General features: G+C 36.2%; 1 protein-coding gene across 4 annotated transcripts in view; it reads left to right on the top strand.

The window, feature by feature from the left end:
- FAM135B (family with sequence similarity 135 member B) overlaps positions 1–9,710 on the top strand; it is a 253,776-nt gene extending 244,066 nt beyond the window's left edge. For all 4 annotated transcript variants that reach the window (XM_048938962.1, XM_048938959.1, XM_048938960.1 and 1 more), the window contains one exon: positions 337–9,710. In XM_048938962.1, the coding sequence (XP_048794919.1) occupies positions 337–542 (206 nt within the window). In that variant the 3' untranslated portion in view covers positions 543–9,710. The remainder of the gene's footprint in view (positions 1–336) is intronic.
- The last annotated feature ends 5,918 nt before the right edge of the window (positions 9,711–15,628 follow it).

The raw sequence follows: 15,628 nt of genomic DNA on the forward strand, positions 1-15,628 counted from the left end.
TGTCTATGCCAGACCCTTTTGCGTCCAGCTTCACAGACAGAATTAGTCCAACCCTCTTCCCCAGAGGAAACGGGAATATTTTCTTCCATCTCAGGAGAAATAGGACTAAGTGCTGAGATGTGTCCCACTCTGTGCTAGGCGCTTCATTAGATTTCCCTGGATAGACAATGAAGAACGACATTTGTAACATGCTGTTACTTGGCAAATCTTTGTAATAAAGTGTTTCTACTGCGTTTTGTCCCCATTTCCATTTTCCACTGAGACTGTCCTTGTATAACTTGGAAAGAAAGAGGAGATCTGACATCTTTGGCATGTAACATCTAAAATCTTTTGCAGGTCCCATTTATGCAGAAATGATTAACAATCTACTTCAGCCTTTAATTGGGGCAAAGGACTGCACTTTGATCAGGCACAACGTGTTCCATGCTCTACCAAACACCGCCAACACATTGATAGGCCGAGCTGCCCACATTGCTGTGCTGGACTCTGAACTTTTCTTGGAGAAATTTTTCCTTGTGGCGGGACTCAACTACTTCAAATAGTGCCTGAACTGTGGGATAACTGAAGCAAACCATTTCATTGAATGGAGGAGAATTCCTTAGCCAAAAGCTTCTAGTATTAGAAAGGAGATCAGTTGGGACTTTCAGACTCTCCATTTCCATTTCTGTTTCCAGAAAATAAAGTGCTATGGCTTTAAGGCATTCAGGCTTCCAAATATTGGTGCTTTTGGAAGAAACAAATATTCCTTTTCAGTTTTTATGTCGTTTGTCTACATGAAGACATGAGTGAATTCCGAATGAGAGAATCAGAATATAGATGGTTAATTATCTAAATAAGGTGTGACCAACGTGTTTGCAATTTCTCTCAAATACTAACACAGGAACTTAGGTGTTCTTGATTTAATGCTTATTTATGTATTAACAAACACATCTGTAGCACTTTGGGATGATTAACACAAGAGGAAAGAAACGTATATGAACTCAGGTTAAAACCTCCTTTATGATGAACTGAAAAGTCAACATTCATGAAAATTTCAATGTTTCCATTTGTCAAAAGAAAATTATTTCAATATTCGTAATGATTTGTAACATGCACATATTCATATCATGGAAAGGGGGAAATATTTAACATAGAATGAAAAAAAATCTTGATATTTGTCTTTTTTAAGAAACCCTTAAATTAGTTAAATTTTTGTTCAAATTAGAAGCTGCCAGACTGGTAAGAGACTATTGGATTACTTGTGAAATAACAGTGGCATCTGTTAAGACTTCCTCTGTTTACATTTATAAGATACCATTATTGTGCTCGTCATTATAACCTTAGAGTTATTGTTTTTACTTTTACATATGTATCCAAATACATTTACCCCAAGATAATTGTTTCTATATATCATTCCAACCCTGAAATTCGAAATTTGACCAGTAATACCCCTGTAAAAATAATTCAATGGAAATGGATCGGTGACCAAGAGCAGAAGGATTATGGAAAGCTCAAAAATATAAGGCTTCCTCTGCAATGCTCTAAGAAGGTTTTACTAATGGCCATCTGCAGTCCTAATTATTGTATGGTTACAGCTTGTTAAAACATTTAGAGTTTATTAATACAATGATATCAGAGTTCTTTTTAAGAGTATGAGAAATAACCCATTTTTCACTTTTCTATTATGCATTTTTTTAATTAAAAGTTACCAGCATTTTAAATAACAAATTTCAATAAATTTCTATAAGTTTTCATACCATTTTAATAAATTTTCAAAGTCACAGCCGTTTTTTCAAAAAAAAAAAACAAAAAAAAAAACAACAGAAAATGAATAATTCTTCACTAATATTTTTGTTTGGAAGGATGACCATTTTTTTTTACTGAAAGTGTAATTTGTTTAGAAACATAACTGATCAACCCTGTATAATGAAGGAAACGAACATAAAAAGTGACAAAGTTGGTTCCAGATGTCAAGACTGTCAACAGAGATCTAAGATAAAGTTGTGCAGATTTCTGAAATAGGAGGAACACCCAGGGAAATATTTGTACACACACAGGATAAAACTTGCTGCATTCTGAAAAAGTGGGAAAATTACAAAAAATTAGTTCGAGAAAAGAGTTGCTAGCAAATTGAAGATGATCTAGTAGTTTAGGCATGTTTTGAAATAGAAAGGAATAAGTAGGAATATACAGAAAGCTAAGACTAAGGTCATGTAAAATCAGGCAGGTATATTTCACTTAAAAATCATCTTCCGCCCTTCAAAAGTGACACTGAAATTAAATAGAAAGAATTACATGGTGCATTTCAATAGTGACAAGTTTTGTAAACACTAAATATTGCTGTAATATTTGAATAGGTGGATACTATTGTTGTTTTTTTTTTTTCTTTGTTTGTTTTCCTTTTTAAAATTAACATTTTAAAGCTAGAAGCTGAATTTACTTGGTTAAAAATAAATTCTGTGTCAGGAATCAAGAACTTCTGGTACCCACATGTTGTTTTTGGAAGTCTTCATGGCTTTTCAGCCTCACAATTTTAGTTCCAGCTAAACCTATTTGTCAGCATCCTTCTTCCTTGGTAAACTATTTACACAGTGTCAAACATACTGAGACTTTTAGGTTAAGCTTCTATACAATGCAGTGGTTTTGATCTGAAGCCACTGACTTCCATGACTCCACGTCCATTGTGAAACGCAAGGAAGAAAAACAGTCCCCAAATATCAGCAGTCTTCAGTGAATTCTGTAGTGATCTGTTCCTCTTTTAGAAAATTTTCACGAGTCTACACATGAAAAATTTTTGAAGTTACTGGAAGGCCACTTTACACATATATACATACTTAATGCATGCATGTGTGTACGCAGCATATACAAAGAAGTACAACAAAAAATTGTGCTTATTTCAAGGTCTCAAAATGCCATTTTTTTAAGTCCTGAGTATACTGAATATGACAGCATACCAGTATCGTGCTTCTTAAACTTAGATTGATGACTTCCTGCCTTGCACATCAAACAACATTCTTAACCTTTTGTTCACATGTCTGTGAGGTCTCCTTTGTATTACTGCAGAAACTGGTGGCCCTTTCAATACTCTACACTGCTATCAGTACTGAGATAGATGGATGAACATACCTAAAGGTTTCTGTGTTCCTATACATACAGTATTCTTCCATGGCCTGGTGTCTGATTTCAGTGCAGTTTGATTAGGTTCATGCAACTTGCTCCTTAGAGGATGTGATAGAAAGCTTCTATAGAGCCTCCAAAAAAAACAATTTATGAGACATCATTCCAGAAAAATGATGTAACACAGATTTTATCTTTCTTCTGCTGCCAGAATATTATGGGAAATATTAGCAATAACAGTCTACCTTATCTTTCATTTTGAGGTTCTTGTAATAGTCTCCCTCTCTTTTTTTCTTCTTTTCTTTTTTTAATAGGATATTGCCTTGATAATAACACAGGATATTTTAAGTCATCTCTAACAGTATAAAACATCTAACTGGTTGGACTTTGTCACAACATAGCAATCAACATTGACTCATTTTTAGAAGGTTTTTTATGTTGATTTGTATAGAGAGAAATATATATTAAGAATTAACTTTGTAGCAAATATCAGCTGTACGGTGAGCATCTATTGTGTTAATAATTGGAATTTGAATGTATTGTCCTTTCATATAAATCTTCATTATATAAATTTAATTTCATTAGCCGTATTGAAAAGGCTTTCCCTTCTAACTGCAAACATTTGCTTTGATGTATCTGTGGAGGCTGTGCTTATTTCTTAAGCAAAGTCTTACATTCACAATGGAGAAGGCGGTTTTTCAAGGAGTCAGACAGAGTTGGGGACATTACTGTATTTGAAATGAAATTTATCTCTGTGGGATTCTTTTCTAAAGAAGGAAAAAAAATGAACAACAAACAGCAATTTAATGTTTCTTCCAGGCTCCAATGAGTAAAATATGTTTGTCTAGTGAGGTTTGACAAACAGCCCAAATGAATAAATTCTCTCAAGGAAAGATAATAGATCACAAGATGGGAAAAGGACAACAAAGAGTCAGGATCCCAGGACCTTGAAAGACAATATTAAAAGCTAAAGGGAAGGACAACAGGAAAGTGCACTTAATGTAAGACTTTTTTGGGGCCTAGATTGTACGTGAAAACTGGACTGAATCACACTTGTAATTACTAGCTATTTTATTCTTTGAGGTGCAAATTTTCACTGGTACAGCTGGATAACAAGAAAAACACTAGAGACAAATCAAGATCATTTAAAATTTGGCTTGAAATGAGTCTTTTCTCAGCCTCCAATGATGCCCATTTCTCTTTAACAAAACTGTTCACTTGTTTTCAAAATCATGTCTTTCCACTGACTGTAGTGGAAGCTGAAATGGATTGGGTTTAAAAGGATGTATCCTTAAGGTTTGAAACCTTAGCACAGAGCTTTGGAAATCACTAGTAGGAATACTGAGCTTTTACTTCAAAGTGCTTCATAAATATTCACTGACCAATCCTCTTTACTATTCCCTTGCTTAAGATAGGCCAAGCTTGAAAGAGAAAGCTATTACATGGTTATGTGAAAGCTAGGAATTCAGGCCAAAGCTTTCATTAGGACTTGTATGTTTTTCTGGTGCTTTCTGCATGGTAAGAGAAGATCACTTCCTTTCTACTGCTGCATTTGAAGTAGCTAATTGGTGATACAGGAGAAAAGTGAGAACTTGTAATAGTGGTTAGAACCTTTTGAAGGTTTATGTAAGTATCTCATTATATAATGATTAGTCACGGTGCACTTCTGCAGTAGTCACCTATCTGAATGACTGTTTTCTTTATGGACTTAAATTTCCATTTGAAAATTATCATCAGGACAGACCATCATATTTCATTCCAGCTGGTCATTTGGATGCTAAATGTCATGTCCGTATAGAATTATCTTGAGAGTGTTTTAATTCAATACATATGCACAACAGTTTTGATTTTGAATGTTATTAAGTAATTGCCAATTCCTGGTCAATCTTTAATATTTATTTACCCCTTCCCTTTGAAACAAATGTTGTGACCACAACAAGACCTTATGATTCCCCTAATTTGCTATCTCTTGAGTGAGCTAAATTGCCTTAGGCAATTCTGCTTTGCCCAGTCATTCCAAAGTTTACACAGTTGCTTTTCCATTAACTGATTTCATCTCCTGCTTTTCTTTCTGGCTAAAGCTTCCATGAATGCCTTTTCTTTTCATCCTTCAATCCTTACCTTCAAAAAAATCTACAAAATTATTTCATTACCTGAACACCTTTGATAGTCTCAAGAATAACCCTGGTGACTGCACCAACAAGTGTATCATATTGTCACCTTTTGTAGGCCTCTCTTTCAGCATCTAATACATCCAGGCCTACTTTGCGCTTCTGCGTTCCCACTATGATGCTAATTCTTGTTTTTACATGTTTTATTTAATGTGATCTTAGTCACAGTTAATGTTTAAGGAAAATCTGTGGTGCATAGATGCCTAATGCGAGTTGTCTCCACCTTGACATTAGAGACAGCTCTGTTTTCTCACCTTGTGACCATCAGACCTATGACATGCTGCTTCCCAACAGGTTGTGTGATCTGAAAAACATCTGCTGTTTCCTCTTTGTTTTAGTAAGACAGTATAATACAGGGAAGTCCATGCACAGGGTAGAAATGGTTATAAAAACAATTTCATCACTCTGGAACCATTTTAAATGCAGATGAACTAGGCTTTCTCTGTATAAGATAAGAGCATAAAGAATAAATATGTACAAGCTCTGCTTATGCAAAAGTTCAGGCTGAATTAACTTCTATTATAACCTTGAAACTTGATTTATCTGCTTTTGTAAATTCAACTCTCTACTTCCACACAAAGCAATGGAAGATCCTATTATCTGTGCAGGAAACTAATCGCATCTGTGCAAAACTGATTCCCACATCTACATGTGCCGGAAATCCATTAGGTATATGCATGAAGTTACACATCTTCAAGCAACCTCTTCATTGGAAAAGTAAGAAACTGCGTGATAGTAAACAGGACTGCTCTTTTTCGGTCTGGCAAGTGGTTCAGACTTGGAGAGCTATCAACTGCAAACAAATGGCTCATCCAAAGGAACAACAAAAAAAAAACCTCCGTGAAGACTATCTGAAGACTAGCTTTTTTTTTTTTTTTAGTCAGAGTTGGTACTTCAAATACTGTGAGGGCCTCATTTATTCTACTTCTCCCATACAAACATTAAGTAGAAAAGTCAAGAGCCCCAGTATTTCAGTTTTCGTGATGGTTTTTAGCAATTAATTTAAGAACCTTTAATTCCTTCCTGGATGCTAAAATACTAGTAAGAATCTACTTTTCCCAGTTCTGGAGAAATGCTCCCTTACATATGTGGATGTCTACCTGCGTTATTCCTCATGGTGGAAAGATATCAAGTTATTTTTCATAGAGTATTATAGATGCAGCTGTATGTGCTGCATATCTTTTTGATCTAAGATGTCAATAACACATAGTTTAGTTCTTGTATTCCCTACATATCATTTCAGTGATATGCCTAACACATCTATGTATATAGAAAGTGTCTTTTCCATGATGTATGTTATATTCTTACATGTAATTAATGTATATTGCCGTATGTAGTGTATGTATTTCAAACTGTACTTTGAAGCTGGTTGTGACTACAGAGGCTAATAGGTTTCTGTTCCTTTTGGGGGAACATTTTTGTTATCTTCCAGAGCTCCTGTAAAGGAGAATTTTGCTGGTTTCCTCACCTTACCGGGAGGGAGATTGGTTTGCACAGAGGTTGCCTCTTGGCAAACCATTCATTGACTATTTTTATCTAAGCAGCTTTGAATTTGCTGTGTGTTATTTACCAATTCTGTGGGTTCCATGGTCAGTGTAACATGTCAAACCCAGCTGCACTGTCTTTAGAGACAGGAAGGTTGCCACCATTTTTAATGTTTTTCTTGACATCCACCCTTCTTTACTAAGCATTCATTTTTAAGCTGATAGGTCAATGATTAGTAAGCTCTGTTTACTTGCCGTGTATATTTGGCTATACATCCAGTTTGGGGAATTGCTTCTACTTCTGTTAAATCTTCTTATGAAGTATGTGAGAAATCAGTCTAGACAAATCATGACACTGCATTTTGAATGTGTGTCTGAAAGTAAAATCACATAGTACAACAGTACTATCAACAGTAGTTTATTCTAAGTTTATTATCACTGTTTGTTTTACCAAGAACGAAGTAATACTGGTGCTTGGACCCATGCATTTTAGGATTATCCTTCTGAGTGAGAATCTGGATCAGTATATTCCTAAACACAAAGTTCAGAAATAAACTGAAATTCATATCTATGTCTTGTTATTTGTACTTTAATAGCCAGATTTCTTAAATTATGAACAGCTTAATGGTTCAGTTTAATGCAGGATTGGATTAATATTGAATTGGATTAATAATAAATACTTTTAGTACTGCAGAATTTTTCTAACCATCTAGGACTAATAGAGGCTTTTTAAATCTATCAATGCATACTCGTACTCTGAGTATGCATTGAGTACTCTGAGATTAAATTTCCATCTTTTAAATTTCCCACTTATGTTCAGACAGTCACAGCATCTAGAATATCAGAAAAACACAGTTTTCTATGTAATTGTAATGACCGTTAACAAACAGTGCAAACTTTAGTTGGGAGCACTTGCTTTCTAGGGGACTTTTAGTCTTGCTTGGAGAGAACTCGTGACAGGAAGTCTGTTTAATTTAAGCAATTCACAGGAACAGGCGAATCCCCCCCTCTGTCCTATCCCTTTATTCCATGTAGCAAATTTCACACTCAGGTGTATAAAATCAGAAAATTATGGTTCATATTCCAAACAAAACACATCTGTGAGTCAGGACTTGCTTGTTGTCTTATCTTTCCCTCTATGCGATGTGCATAGCAATCACTGTTTTTGACACTGGAACCATTGTTTTGTATTTAGAGTCTTGAAAAACCTGATGAAATTCCCTTTTATAAAGTATCAAGATTATAACTCTCAAAATCCAGCTGCAGCTTTTTGATATTTAAAGTTAGCGAGGTCACCAGCAGTAACTTCTCAGCTGCACAGTATCTATTCAAGTAGAACAACTTACACTGCTGGATTCACACTCACTGTCCCTCAGCTGACAAATGGAATAGAATTTGGTGGAAAGGAACACATTTCTATGAAGATACTGTGGGTTGTTTTGTTTTGTTTTGTTTTGTTTCTTTTAAACAACTGACAAATACTTTGGGGCTGAGTTTCAAGTAATTAATTGCAATTTTAATCAGCTCAATTAAAATAATATAATAATTTAAAAAAAAACAACAACACCAAAAACGAGACTGACCCCAGGACTTAATTAACCATTTGCACCCATCACAGCGGTTGTAAAATACTGGCACTGGTTAACATGCCCGTATTTGTACACACAGGCTGCAAAGCAATTCATCTGAGGTACTTTGTTCTCCAAGTACTGTACTCCAAGTTTGATTGATCAGGGTGAGAAATATGCATGATTAACTGGTCGATGTACCATCTTCTGCAAATTTGGGTTTAAAGCCAGTAATTTTATACGGAGGTTGAACTTTCCAGATGACTAATCCCTGGTATTTTTAAGTCTAGCTATTTCTGTGGTCTGAATATGAGAACAACTGATTCTGTCATGTGGCAACTAGAGGTTGTATTTTTAAATTGTGTATTATTACATCTGATTGAGGCAGTTATGTTTCTTTGAAATTATATTTCAAATCAGACAGAAGAGGCAATAATTAGGGTCTGTGAGCTTGGAAATTTTGTACTGTGTATTTATTTATAAGAATATTCAAAGATTCACAACACATGTTCTGGTCTGATTCTCTCTAATTTACTTTATTTTCCCTAATGAGCATTTGTCAATTGCCATGTACTTCAATTTTCTTTAACTATGTCTGTCGAGATATGAGAGACACACTAAAAAAAAAAAAAAACAAAAAAAAACCCTCACAAAATGGCAAAATGGAAATGTAAGAAGTTGAATCAGTTCCATGACATTTTGGGGAAAATGCAGGCACAAATCAGTTTCCATGAAATGTACATTCTGACTCAGCATTCATAAGGTCTTGACTAAAGGTCTGATCCTGAGAAATGCTGCTCAAATGCACATTTCTATAATGGGCCAGATCCTCAACTGGGTTAATGTGGTAAAGCAGTTTATACCATGCAAGTATTTTGCTGAAAGGCAGTCAGTAGCATTCATGGCATCTCATAGATGGACCATCAGAAGATAAAAAATGTCCTGAGTTCTTTCTAAGGCCAATTTTCCAATTGGCCAATTGTGTTTTAGAAGTAATGTCTTTTTAGACAAATGCAGACCTCTTCAAGGGATCAAGTCAATGGATTAATGTGGACAGATCCTTATAGGTTAAGGGAAAGGGCTTTTAATTTTTAACTCTACTGGTTAGAATCATGATCATACAAAAAAAAAAGTGAAGAAATATCTGACATGGTCCCTTGTATAAACAAGATTATGAATGTAAAGCTTATAATGCCACTGTGAAATTTTAATGCTTATTTATTATGGTTATGAGGAAACCTGTACTATAAGATGATGATAATAATAATGAATAGTCATCAGTGCCAATATGATTCTACTATTTTTCTACATATGCTTTATTGTGGCATTTTGTGTAGCTTGTGTTCTGTGTAAAGAAATGTCAATAAAATCTTTGCTTCCTTTTGTCTGTACTTTGTGTGGTTCTTGATATTTACACAAGAAGTCCCAATATATTTTTGTCTATGTATTGTGATGGAATAGGATGCCAGCAACAAAGAAAAGTAGAATATAAAATTCTGAAAGCGTGAAGCAAGAAATGTGTGAGCTGTATGAGGAATCTTGGCCAATTTGTATTAGGAATTTCTGCTTGAAAAGACAAGAAAGTGCTGAATCAGTAATGCATGGAAATTATTAAATAAGCTAATCATGACTTAGAAGGCTTTTAATGTGGAACTCATATTGTCTGATTAAATGAATCTGGAAAATATGGAAGGCAGCAACTTATTTAGTGTTTGAACGCTTCTTTTATAGGCCTTTGTATATCTGATGTTTAAGAACTAATTTCAGGAATATTATTCATAACCAGACTTCTCTGGAACCAAAAATTTGAGGCAATGAATCTATATGCACCTGTATGCCATCACCATGAATTTATATTAATTGTTGGTGGGATGGGGATGTTTCTACTTCTTCATGCCTCTTTGGCAATGTCTGTACCAGTTAACTGTACAAGGAAAGGGCATTTCTGCTTTTTGTCACGTTCTGGTTTTATCCCACATATTTCCAGAAAAATACATCTATACTAAAATTGGTCAAAGGTTTATGGGAATGATACAAGTATCTTCTTTATCCTCACCCAAAATGGTATGGATATATTCCTGTCTGTTTAATTTTACAACAGATAGGATTACTGATGCTACCAGAGATACAGTATAGCAGGATGGAATCCATCACCATGTGAAATGGAAAGGAAGCGAGGAAGAAATGTGTGCAGTCCCAGAAGAAATTTCCCTTTTGATAATAATTACATTGAAATCTCACAAGTCAGAAAATGGATTGACCCTACCATAATTCCAACAAGTCATTCATCCATTCTGAAAATATTACAGGAGCTGGCATATTTTCTGGGATTTGGCAAAAATGCACTTCAAAGCAGTCCAGATAAGCAGTTGAGTAGATACTTTGGACAAGGTAAAGAGATACTTATTGGCACAAGTGTTACAGAAAAGACAAACCAACGCTAATTTCATTATGTCTTGTCCAAATTGGTTGATTTGGTCTGTTGTTTCCCTAAAGGCTAAATTCATCGTATCATTCTTGTAAGTGAAAATGTGATTCTGTGTGGTAAACTACATCCTCATCAGAGTATGTGTTCTGCTGGAGATTCCTAGTGAAGAAACACCATAGCTTGTTATCATGACTGTCCAAGATGAAGTAGATGCTTTCCAAAAAGAGCTGTGACACAACCTTACCTTGGTTATTATGATTGGAAAGCTAAAACTGAGTAGGCAGGCTAACAAAATATTGCTGTATATAGCCATAGGTGAATTTAGGCTAAAATCTAGTAAACATCTGGTAGCACAGTTCAATCTGCCTGACACCAGCCTTGCCACAAACCTTAAATGAAAGCTTGGTTGTGTTTTTACATTGGAAAGTATGCTAATATTGAACTGGAAATGGAATGAAACAGGTTGAGTTTTCGTTCTGTTTACCGAAATGTAAGATATCTGTAGCCATAACCTGTGTCCCTTCCCATAATATTTATAGGCCAATTTTTCTCTCCTCTAACTTACCCCCCAACACAAACATATCCTTTTCACATTACCCGATGACAGAATGTAGTGCACAATTTGGCACATAATGAAAGATTGGCTGAAAAAGTTGGGAGTCAAATTTAAAACAAAGAGACTGGGTTAGAGACAACCCAAACATCTACTGACATAACTAAGACTTTTATTTAGCAAACCAAGAAGCTAAAACTGGTTTGCCGGACTTTGAATTCATTACTGTACTGGAAATGAGGCCTAATTACTTAACAAAAAAGTAAGTGCGTTCATTCTTTCAGATGTGATTTATCAGATGCTGATGTGTAAAGTGTGGTCATATTAGCAACCTGTTCTTCAGCTTGAATGGTTCCTGGGAGTTCTTACTGGCCTGATCAGGTTTTAGTTATCGTACCCCAAAGATTTTTCCTCTCTAATTTGAGTCAGAAAAGGAGTGACACATAAATTTACATGTGCACTCCCCTTTCATAATAGCAGCATCTGTTTTCCTTACAGTCAATTTTGCTGTAGGCCTATGTCCAAATTAGCCAGTTAATAGCTTCATATTCATACAAAGCTGCACATATTTGGAAAATTTGGGATACACTTTTCTTCCTTGAGCCATGTAATTGCAATTAAGAATCAACATTGAAACCACAATTCCAGCACTGCTTGCTTTTCTCCCTCTCATGATGTGTACTGCATTTTTTAGTCAAACTCAACCTCTAGTTGGTCACTGTAGCTGTATCTTCATATAGAGCAAGTTCATCCCACAAGCGGCATGAGGTGAGATTTCAGAGCAATGCTCATTACAGGGACTCCAGAGTGATGCTGTTCTACAGAAACTGAGAAAAGTCTGCCTTGCACCATCCAGTGGATCTAGATTATTTCAGGCAGCATAGACTATGCTCCAATGACTTGTGATGTGGATGGAACTTGTGCAACAATGTTGTAGAATATATAATTATACAACAGTGGTTTTCCACATGCACAACTTTTTGTATAATCCAGAGCTGCCACAAGCATTTTAACTGCAGTTATTTATGGATTACCCTGTCGGATCTTTTATATGGAACACAAAGAGCAGTATTTCTGTACTGCTGCTCTCCACTGTGCTAACTGTAAAGAAGCAGCAGGCAGCTCAGAAAGAGCATCCCTAAGAAGCTTTGATAAATCATAAAGCCAATCCTTATGTGGCAGGGAGACACAGCTAGTCAAAATGAAACTATTTTAAATCACCACTGATAGTAACTGGAGACTTTCTAGGGCAGCCTGGGTCAAATGGGAACTTTCCCAAGAGTATACTGTGCTTCACAAAGATGTGACCGTGTTATGGCAAATTGTCTTGGCTCCTTATGAATGTCTTTGGCAAGCACTGTCTTTAGAAAGGCTAAACAGACAGCAAATCTCTTTTACTACTCATGGCAATAAGCTTTCCAGCCAGCATAGTGCCTGTATGGTCATGTCATCTCCTCCATAGCTGAAATGCCACTTGACTACACAAGTGAACTAGCAAGCTGCTGTTACCAACCCTAAATTAACTGCAAAATAATTTTGTACCTAGCTGAAGGATGACTCTTGTTTCTGGAAATTTTCTGAAGAAAATTAAGAGAATACGTAGTTTTTGTTTTCCTTATGCTGGTTACAAGCTCCAAGTAACTAACATCCATTTAGAAAGCACAGTGACTGACAGTCCTACGCTCTGCAGGAAGTCATGAGAGAAGCCCGAAGAAGAGTTCGCCTTTTGCCAGACAGCCACACGGTGTCAGTGTTGGATCATATGGCCACAACGAGTCGTGCATTTCCTTGGCTGCCACTACGCGCCTGTGCGAGGCTGTGACAGGCTAAGGTTAGGAGGAACGCCAGGTAGGTGGCATACTGCTTCCAAGACCAGAAACAGAGATAGCTATGTGTTCTGATGTGTAATTTTGTCTTTAATAAATCACTTCCCTTTTCTCGACTCTCATCCTGTATCCCAAGGATATTTGAATCAATATTTCCCTGTTTTTCCAGTCATAAACCATTTGAACATAGACTTTCAGAGCCAGCACATCACAGGTTTAAGCTTAGTGCCCATAGGCTTGCTCTACATCATTAATTTCTCAGAAGTTGTCCACAGAGTTCTTAGAAATTCTATTTCTTTTACAGTCTGTTAAGGACTTGCTGCATCCTATTAACAATGCTATGAGCTCACATTAAGCTATTGCACTGTATTGCATTGTATTAAAAAGCACCAGAGCACAGAACCTGCTGGAATTTAACAGGAAGCTTTCAATGCATCAGACTCTGAGCACAGGAATTGCCATGAGGCATTAATCAAATACCACCCTTGTGCTACTACACTTCCTCATTAAATGAATGGTGACTCTTTGATATGGACATGGCCTCCAGCAGAAGGGAAGACTTGTCTGACACAAACCTTAAATGAAAGCTTGGTTGTATTTTTCCATTGGAGAGTATGCTAATATTGAACTGGAAATTGAAAGAATTTGCTACTTTCACTTGGCTTCTGAACTGACTTTCCTCTTCAGGGCTGAACATCCTTAACTTTTTAATGAACAGTGCTGAGAGCCTGTAGTGAAAGCTTAATACATTCAACTGGTAACACGTCAAATCTCAGCTGAAAGCATATGCTGGATTCCTTCTTATGTAAGCCTTCTTATGTTCATAAGGTTTCTAATGTTTTGCATTTTTTACGAGATGATTAATATTCAGAGAAAGATTAGCACTGCATTAGAACAGCCCTTTTGTTAATACTTACATAACTTACTGTTCTCTCTATTGCTATATTTTTTCACAGCATAAACACAAACTACAAAAAAAGGTCAAATCATTGTTAAATACTGAAATCCTCTTAAGCCCTCTAGTGGGCAGCCAGCTGTTGGAGTTGCTATCATTAAGCAACAAATTTGTATTTTGTAGCATGATATTTGTTTAAAAATCTTTCGTTGTTTTCCTCTCTGGAAAAACAGATACAGCAGTTGAGCCAACTTCTCACCATTTTGCCACCACCAGTTATTGTTGACACCCTTAGTTGTTCCCAAAGGGTGTCACAACAGCTTTCTATGTATCTTATGCCTCTTCACCTCTTTTTGCTGTGATGGATGCAAAAAGATGGCAATTAGAAACACTAAGGTCTTTCTAGGCTAGAGGGGTCTTGGAAAATTATGGAAATGTCTTGATATTACAGATTTTTTTTGCTTGGGATGCAACAAGCCTATTTGCTTAACCTGGACTGGTACCCTTTGCACAGATCAAATTCAAGCATCATCGTAAACATCTCCAGTCCAGAAATGAAAGCCAGGGTGAAAACATGTCAGAGCTAAACTGGGAAGTATTTCAGTCCTGGCTTCCTTAGCAAATAACAGGATCAAACTGCACCCCTGTTCTTCCTCTTCTTTTCTCTCTTACTCTAAAGAAAGGAGGGACAAGACTCACAATGCATATCTACGTGCCAGTCATGTTTTTCTAGATATTACTTGAATAATTAGAAATGTACACTAGACTCGAAGAAATAAAAAAAACCAAAAGTTTTAGTCACTAATCTTGGCTCTTTAATTCAGTGCAAAGTAAAATAAAATAAAATAAGGTAGGGCAACACCCTCAGACATACGGTTTGATTCTTGAATGACAATGTGTAGATCCAGGAGTTGGACTTGATGATTCTCTCATCCTTCTAACCTGGATTAATCTGTGATTCTCATCTTAGAAGAAACTCACCTCCACATAGTAGAGGTTCTATTATGCAAACTCAAAGCCCAACACATACATCTAAGATTCTCTCCCTCTTCAGGATTACCCTCATCAACATAATGTGCTCAATGTCCCCAAGGCAGAACTGAGTTTGTTGGGAATAGCATTTACTGACAGAGTTTGGCACTTTTTTTCCTGTATTCTACAATTTCTGTCATCGCAAGTCTATACAGGTGAAATTCCTACACGGTGGTCCTTGGCTGTTAGAAGAGTTTGTGACACAACTTCAGAGAGGTGCTGAGAAAGCCACTTCTCCTTTGATTTTAATTTCATATGCTGTTTGTATAGAATATTCCAAATCGGTGCAGTGTCCTTGAATGTCAGGTGTACCAACCTCCTTTACCCAACCAAGGTGGCAAATGGCTGCATAAGACATCAGATATGACCCTCACTCCCATCTTAAAGTCCTAATGTAGAAACTCATGTAGTAGGGGAAATTAAAATGAGATACTGTAGTAGAAGGAAAATCTTTCATAAAAAATATTAATCTTTCTATAGACAGTCAGTCAAGACTCTGACAGAGATTTTAAAGGCTACAGACACTTTAACCAAGGTCTTTAAGATACCTCTGCAGTGTTCACCATTCACACCAT

This window comes from Lagopus muta, chromosome 3 (assembly GCF_023343835.1).
Source record: "Lagopus muta isolate bLagMut1 chromosome 3, bLagMut1 primary, whole genome shotgun sequence".
In the NCBI taxonomy this organism is placed as follows: Eukaryota; Metazoa; Chordata; class Aves; order Galliformes; family Phasianidae; genus Lagopus; species Lagopus muta.